Source organism: Mandrillus leucophaeus, unplaced genomic scaffold (genome assembly GCF_000951045.1).
Source record: "Mandrillus leucophaeus isolate KB7577 unplaced genomic scaffold, Mleu.le_1.0 Scaffold1067, whole genome shotgun sequence".
NCBI lineage: Eukaryota > Metazoa > Chordata > Mammalia > Primates > Cercopithecidae > Mandrillus > Mandrillus leucophaeus.
The window spans coordinates 210,291-219,015 of record NW_012098843.1 but is presented as its reverse complement, the minus strand read 5'-3'; the positions used below and the strand labels follow the sequence as shown (position 1 = coordinate 219,015).

At 34.4% G+C, this 8,725-nt stretch overlaps 1 protein-coding gene across 1 annotated transcript in view; it reads left to right on the top strand.

Moving 5' to 3' along the window:
• The window catches only part of TRMT11 (tRNA methyltransferase 11 homolog (S. cerevisiae)), a 74,137-nt gene that overhangs the window by 14,446 nt on the left and 50,966 nt on the right, over positions 1 to 8,725 (top strand). The window contains exons 3-7 of the mRNA XM_011984997.1: positions 1,654 to 1,727; positions 3,933 to 4,014; positions 4,103 to 4,195; positions 4,428 to 4,562; positions 5,323 to 5,479. Of these exons, the coding sequence (XP_011840387.1) occupies positions 1,654 to 1,727; positions 3,933 to 4,014; positions 4,103 to 4,195; positions 4,428 to 4,562; positions 5,323 to 5,479 (541 nt within the window). The remainder of the gene's footprint in view (positions 1 to 1,653; positions 1,728 to 3,932; positions 4,015 to 4,102; positions 4,196 to 4,427; positions 4,563 to 5,322; positions 5,480 to 8,725) is intronic.

Sequence of the window (8,725 nt, the reverse complement as noted above, 5' to 3'; positions counted from 1 at the left end):
ATTTGGGGATGCTGCCTTCCAGTCTTCTTTTGTTTGTGTGCTTTTTTTTCCCCTATTGTAATTCTAGTTCTGCAGCCTGTGTTTCTCACCTGATAATGTCAATATAGGCTTAAGTTGTTACTTGGCCTTTATCTCTAACATAGTTACGTAATTAATCTAACCATTTCATTTTCTTCAGGTTGCTTTAAAAATTTTCTAAATAAAAGTAATACTAAGATGAACATTTTTTTCCTGTTTGGATTAGTTTGAATTTTTCTGTTGGGTGGGGTAAATATTGGAAGAAAAAAGATGGGGTATATACCCAAAGTACTATAAGTCATTCTGTTATAAAGATACATGCGTGTGCATGTTCATTGCAGCACAATTCACAATAGCAAAGCATGGAATCAACCTAAATGCCATCAGCGATAGACTGGATAATGACAATGTACATATACACCATGGGAGCCATAGAAAGGAATGAGATCATGCAACTGTGCAGCCATAAAAAGGAACAAAATCATGTCCTTTGCAGGGACATAGATGGAGCTGGAAGCCATTATCCTCAGCAAACTAATGCAGGAACAGAAAACCAAACGTCACGTGTTCTCACTTACAAGTGGGAGCTGAATGATAAGAACATATGGACATGTCCAGGGAAACAACACACACTGGAGCCCTACTGGGGGTGGTAGAGTCTGGGGAGGGAGAGCATCAGGAAGAATAACTAATGGATGCTGGGCTTAATACCGAGGCGATGGGATGATCTGGGCAGCAAACCACCATGGCACACATTTACCTATGTAACAAACCTGCACATCCTGCACAGGTATCCCTGAACTTAAAAGCTGAAGAAAAAAGAAAAAAGCTAGGTGTGACAGGAAAGATTTCTTGCAAAAGATGAAAGTGCTTCAGTTGAAAGTCCTGTAGTGTTGGACTTTTACTCCTGAATGACTTTCAGTTATTGAGGGCAGGAGGAAAGGAAGGAGAATGCGGATACAATTGGCTAAGGGTGATGAAATGAGGTCAGGATCCTTTTGGATTTTGCTGTATTCTGGCAAGAGGTTATCTGGGTGCAGCTTACCAGAGCTTATAATCTTGGGTGTTGGGACAGAGGATTGGGAAAACACCCCTTATGCACTTGGAGCTTTTTTCCCTGAGACAAAATGTAAAATAGTAAAAGTTAATGAGAATTTAATAATGTACCTCATGATTTTCCATCACAGTTGTTTCAAAGGGCCCCTCCTTCACCCTTGGATGGCCACAATTATCTAGAAAAAGGTCTCATTTAGCAACTAAAAAATACATTACTTAGAAATTAAAACTAAAATAGCTGTATTATAAGGGATGATCAACCATGATGAATTTCAAGATTATACTTTGGGATATAATATGCATTAATTCCTTTAGTAAAGCTACATAAAAGGGCAGATACAAAATTAATGTTTAATTTGACGATATATTCATTTATAGGGTCATTATAAAAATGTTTTTACTGTATTATTCTAATTTACTCTTTTACTATTGGAACGATTTTTATTTTGGTTACAGTCAGATCAGATATTCTTACATGAAAGTAGCAAATAGGCATTTCTCCTTATTGACTTCTTGAATAAAAGCATATGATGCCATGTAGCCACTTAGAATTAAGTTGCATATTGTTATTTCTTTCAGTCACCATTTTGGATTCTTAGCATTCCCTCTGAAGATATTGCAAGAAATTTGATGAAACGTACAGTGTGTGCCAAGTAAGAGAAACTTATGTTCTCCTGCATGAATATACTGTTACTTCTCGGAACTACTCAGTCCTATTTTTTGCTATATTGGCATACAGTAGTGTGGAGGCTCAGTTTAGCTTGCAGTTACAAACAACTGCCACTGGGTGGCGGTGGGGGACCAGAGGAAATTTACCTGCTGAAACCAAGAATCTCTGGGGAAATGTAGACATTTGTTTTCGAATAATTTTTTTAAACTTCCATATTATGTGGGAATATAGTATGAGATATAAACACTATGTTCTTATGCAGGATAGATGCCACATATAATTATAACCAAAGTGCTGAAAATCCAAAAATGCTTTTTTCATAGATGGTTTTTAATTGGATGAGCAGATTAGTGAAGTGTAAGGTAACAAAAAGTGAGGAATGCCATGAGATATGTTTTACTGTTTCAGTTGGTAGAGAAAAGAATTATGAGTATCAAATCTTGATATGAATTAATGTAATGATGCTGTTCATTGTTTATCCTCAGTGTTTCTAGATTTTATCATTGGCATCCACTTTTCTTTCATTTCTTTTTTCTTTGTACTATTGGAAAATTTTCTGCTATCAGATTTGAAAATTAAACTGTATTTTTAACTAGCATCTTAAAGATCAAACAGATTGTGTTATCTTTAAGCTACTTTTTCTTCCTGAACATTTTGGCAGATTGCTGAAAACTTTCTTTTCCTTGGAAATTATATTTGCTAATATAGTGCAAATAAGAATTTACATATATCTAGCTTTATTAACATGGTTAGCAATGTTTTATATCATCATATGTAATTGTTGTATTATGGAATTGGATACAACCCTATATTTAGTTAACTTCATCCTATTGAGAACTACCTGCAGCCTTTAATCTTTTACAGTGAAACTTGTTAACAGGCCTTATTATGAAATAAAAATGACTAGAAAACAGAAACATAACTTTTAAAAAACTCTTTTTGAATAATTGCTTGTTGGGTTTAAAATAGCCACTGGAGTACTAAGAACTTGTATGCTTCTTTCAAAACTCTTATCTTCTAATTAATATATTTGATTAATAACAATTAACAATTATACAATTGTTATAAGAGTTATACAATTAACAATTGTATAAAATAATTTTTAATTGCTTTTTATTATCTATATATTTTGTGTAGCTGAGGTATACCTTAAGTGATAGCTAAGTGAGATTAATATTGTAGAAGCCTTTTCTCTGTAAATTCAATAGAAAAGGAAGAAGTCGTTTGCAAAGCAAAAAATTTACAATTTAACTGTATCAGAATGAAGATAGACTTTTATAAAAGCATAGATTCAAACCAACTTAGATTTTTCTGTGGTAGGAGGGGATTGAAAGTTAATTTATTATTAACATGAAATATTTTGAGCATGCAACAAAAAGGTGAAAAATATAACAAGTACCTAGGAATATAGCTTATTAGATCTCAACATTTTGGGTAACTTAGTTACTAAAATTGTGTGTGTGTGTGTGTGTGTGTGTGTGTGTGTGTGTGTGTGTCCCTGTGTGCGCATGCGCATGCATGACAGAGTCTTACTCTGTTGTCCAAGCTGGAGTGTGGTGACATGATCTTGGCTCATATTAGTCTTGAATTCCAGGGCTCAGGTGATCCTCCTACCTCAGCCTCCCAAGTAGCTGGGGCTACAGGTGTGTGCCACCATGCCTGGCCAATTTTTTCCTTTTTTTGTAGAGACAAGGTTTTGCTATGTTGCCCAGGCTGGTCTTGAACTCCTGGGCTCCAGTGATCCACCCACCTTGGCCTCCCAAAGTGCTGAGATTACAGGCATTAACCACTATGCCTGGCCAGCTAAATGTTAATAACATTTTTATTTGGTCATTAGTTTTTTTGTATTATGGAGAAGACATTGGGAATAATTGACTCTTCTGCAGCTTTTTACACATTTATCTAAAATAACTGATTTTACTGTATCATTTGTTCTAGACTAAAAATGTGAAAACTTAGAAAATATCCTGAATTATTGAAAATCCTTCTTTCCATGTCAAGTTTAACTTCTGTGTGTGGTTTGGGCTTAAGTTATATTTGTTTCCAGGATACATAATTTTCATTTATACTTTGCAAAACATAGGCAATAATCAGTGGAGTGTGCATAAAGAACTAGTAAAATGACTGTACGTATTACTGTGTGAACTAAGTTCTTTACTGAGGTTAGTACCAATCATTTATTTCCTAGGTCTATATTTGAACTATGGGGTCATGGACAATCTCCTGAGGAGCTGTACAGTTCTCTTAAAAATTACCCTGTGGAGAAGATGGTGCGTAGTAAAATGTGGTTTTACATAGGCATGCATGCAGATTCTGTAGAATTAAAATGCTCAAAAAACTGATTTCCTTTTATTTTAGGTTCCATTTCTACATTCGGACTCTACATACAAAATAAAGATTCACACTTTTAATAAGACATTGACACAAGAAGAGAAAATCAAGCGGATAGATGTAAGTAAATTTAGCAAAACAAAAACCCTACATGATGAATGCAGTCTAGCCATTGTTGATATATAGGAATACCTAATGTCTGTGAAGTGTTTATTTTGTACCACATTGTGTGCTAAGTGCTTTTCATGTTTTATTTAATGTTGACTCCAGGCTTACAAGGTAATGTTATTAGATAAGTACCATTTTTCATAGTAAATTATTATAAGACATTAGCATTTCTTTTGTTTTTTAGGCACTTGAATTTCTGCCATTTGAAGGAAAAGTGAATTTAAAGAAACCGCAACATGTATTCTCTGTTTTGGAGGATTATGGTTTGGACCCAAACCGCATCCCTGAGAATCCACATAATATTTATTTTGGTAGATGGGTGAGCAAGTGTTCTTTCTACCTATGTCAGTTTGTTTTTTTGAAAGCTACGTATTAGGCCTTTTGTTGACTCATATGTAGAAATTTAAAGCAGCTAAAGAACTACTGAATGGATTAAAATTGGTGAGGAGTATGTGATTATGTTTTGTTTTGCGATTTCCCAGAGATTCTTAAATGAAGTGCAAGAGGCTTGTTAGATATAGGGAGGAGGTGGTATACCTGGAAATGTTAAAGCAAGACTTCCCAGAACATCTGGGCTTTTTTGTTTGTTTGTTTTTGTTTGTTTGTTTTAATAAAGCAGAGAAAACACAGAGTGCTGTGGTAGTTGAGGAATCTCATTTGTGGAGATTTCCAATCTGGGCCTTCCATTCCAAAAGAAATGGAATTACTGGAAAGCAGTTCTGCCAACTTCTCTGAGGCTTTAAGTGGGTGATTGGAAGCTGTGAGTGGAAGCTGTGACTTATGGTAGAGATTATTGTTATGTAGGAGAACAAAGAAATGGGCATACTTTAACACCTACCTCTGGAATAATTGCATTCAAATGCAGTTCATACTTGTTTTGAAAAGACAAAATAAATGGAATGACATTAAGCAATAAAAGGTTTTGTTCATAACTACCTCAATTACATTATTTTAAAGAAACTGGAGCAGTAATAAGTGGAAAGAAGTTCTTATCAGCAAAATACAATGGTCTTATTGTGAGTGATATCTTAAGTCCGTTCTGTATGGCTGTACTAACATGAGAAATGTCTCTGATTTAGATTGCAGATGGACAGAGAGAGCTTATTGAGTCATACAGTGTCAAAAAGAGACACTTTATTGGAAATACAAGTATGGATGCTGGTTTGTCATTCATTATGGCTAACCATGGAAAAGTGAAAGAAAATGATATTGTCTTTGATCCATTTGTTGGAACAGGTATTTTTATTTAACTTTTAAGCTAGTGTAGAGATGTTGCTTATTTATATTAATGAAGGTCATGGTAATATTTTTGCTAAAAGAGTAAATGGATCATCGTTTAATTGTGTTTGGATAATGGCCAAGAGACAACCACGTACTTGTATAATAGCTAGTATTTAACACTTTGCCACTTCAAAGATGATGCTGATAGAATTGTATGGGTTTTATTCCAGATAAACTACTAGGGGGGGAGCATCCGTCTAATTTTTTTGTAGCAGAAAAACTTTCAATACCATACATTGTAGAAATGTTGTAAAGCTGTATAGTTTATTTAAATAGGAAAACTCTTGGTGAAAGAAAACTTGAATGACAAGATCAAAAAAATATATTCATCCATGTTTAAATTCGTAACTGTATATGTGGATGGAGAAAAATAGTTAATATATCCCATCTTTGAGTTGGTTTGTGGAGGTTTGTAAGTAAGTGTGAAAATAAGAGAAGTGTCAAAGTATCAATGGGCTAGATAGCCTGGTCGCTCTGGCAGTGACCTTGGTTTTTTGTGCACGATTGGGATAATTTTTTATGGAAGTCCTAAAACTCCAAGTTTACTTCCTCTGACTCTGTGTAGACTTTTTCCTACTTCCACTCAATTTTGCTTGATCTTGCCCATACCCAGCAAATACTTGTATTTATATTTGTTTGGCCAAACTCATTATGGCTCAGTTTGTGGTTGGAGCCTATCCCTGTAGCCATCTTTCCCCTTGGGCAGTGATGATGCAGAGCTAACATTTATTGAATAGCAAATGTATCAGGTACTATAGTTTGCACTCTGATGCTACTATCTAGTTTAATTCTTACAACAACTAACATGGAAATACTTTAAAAATTTGCTTGAGGAAATTATGGCAGAGAGAAAGGTGAAGTGAACTGGCCAAGGTTATACAGTATATTGGTTTCATAGGATTCAAACTCAAGCAGTCCAACTCCAGAGCTCATGCCCTTAACTTCGAGCTGCCTCTCTCTGCATTAGGATCTGCCAACCAGTGATTACACCATGTACTAACTTAAGGAATATGACCACATATGCTTAGGAAGAAGTAGTATGAAGGTGAATCAATTTCTAATTGATGGAATGACTTTCTCTGTTTATTGTTGAGTTAATTCACTGGCGAGTCTTTCTTCTCTGCCAGTTTCTCCATATCACCTACCCTCAGCATACTCTATATTATTCTTTTGTTACCCACTCTCATTATCCTAAGTAACTCACCCCAAATTTTAAACTTTTTATTGGAAATAATATCAAACTTTCAGAAAAGCTACAAGAATGAAAGTAGAACAAAGAACATCCATGTATCCTTAACTTAGTTTAAGCTGTTGTTAACATTTGGCCTCATTTGCTTTATCATTTGTTCTATTTGTTTATATTTAACATAATAATTTCTTTCCTGCATCATTTGAAAGTTGTATCCATCACATCCCTTTACCCTTCAAGTAATTATTTCTCAAGAATAAGGATATATTCTCCTACATAACCACAGTACTGTTTTCAATGTTAATAGATGTATTAATATAGTACTTTGATGTTCATATTCCAGTCTTGCCAGTTGGCCCAGTAATATTAATATTTTTGACAGCATCCTTTCCCCCTTCCTGGCTAGGATCAGGTATTATATTTTGTTGTTAATATTTCTTTGATGTCTTTGATTTGGAACACAGCCAAAGTTTTTTTTCTTTTGTGAAATTTGCACTTTTCAAGATGCTATTTCTCTTCCCTTTATTTTTTATCTAAATTTTTTCTCATTTTGGGTTGTTTGATGTCTCCTCAAGATTAGGTTTAGGTTATACATTCCCAGCTGGACCACTATATCAGTGATTTTCGTGGCCTTCTCAGGGCTGTGTGCATGATGGCATTCTGCCCTTCATTGGTGTTGGTAATTTTGATCATCTGGTCTAGGTTGTGTTTGATTTTTTCCATTCATAATCATAAACAGAATTACTGGTGGTTTTATTTTATTTTATTTTTTTCTTGCTATTAAGCAATCTGTGGAGAGACACATTAAGACCATGTAGTATTCTATTTTGTATCCAAATTTCCTCTCACCATTCAGGTCGTCAGGTTTAGTAGCCATTGATAATTCTTTCCTGAACCAGTCTTTACTTTGATGGTTTCAAAGGTGTGATTTTCCAACTCCAGCGCTCCCTCCACAGTTACAAGTCAATGTTCATTATTCTGCTGTAAGCAAAAGCCCTTTCCTCTCTTCCATGTATTTGTTTTTCTATTTGTTATGAATATGAACTAGTGGGTTCTTTTTAACCCCGATGGTCTGTAATTCATTATATTTCTTAATTTTCATTTATTTTTTTAATAAAATTACTTTTTTTAATAAAATACTTTTTTTAAAAAATTACTTTTTAAAAAAATTACTTATTTTTTTAAAATCAATTACTTTTATTCCTCAAATTGTGATTTGCCCAGTCAGAGCTCTTTCACATTGAATCTGTCTTTGTGACATGTTCATATCCTTTTTTCTTTGGAGTACTTCCTTCCTTTCTCTTCTATTTGTTGAAGCTCTGGTATCAGTCATTTCTCCAAGGAATTTTTGTTTCTTTTAGCAGGGAGATGAAATCTGGATTATGGATCCTTTCAGTGGACAAACTAGAAAATATATGTGCATATATACACAATATGCATGTAAGTGCATGTGCAAATATACAGGTATATATTCTTATATACTGTGTGTATGCACATACACAGGCATATACATATTTTAGACACTGTATTTGCACATATACTACAAATTGCAGTCAGTCCTTACAGATTTCTTTTTGACTACCCTATTCTGTTGTTTATATGCACCTTCTACCACAGTGAGAACCCTGGTTCCTATCTACATCAACACATTGACTCTTTTTCTCATTTCTATATCTGAAATGGTTTCACAGTTGTTTTGCTTATGCCACTTAAAAAAATCCTGTGAATAAGAGTTCAGGATGTGTTTTCGGTTACTTACCGTAAGGGGCAGTAAAGTCAAGTACTGTGCCTGCTTTTTCCCTTTTCATTTAAAATTCATTTGGGTTCATTTGTTCCAGTTTGCCCTCTGTTTTAAGTTTTTATCTCCCATCCCCTACTCCTTGTTGATTTACTTTTATTTTCAAATATGTATAAGATGAACTTGCTTCCAGAAGTCAGAACTACACAAGAAGTGGTACTCAGAGAGGTGTCACTTTACTTTTATAACACTTCCAGCCTATTCTCCCACCTAT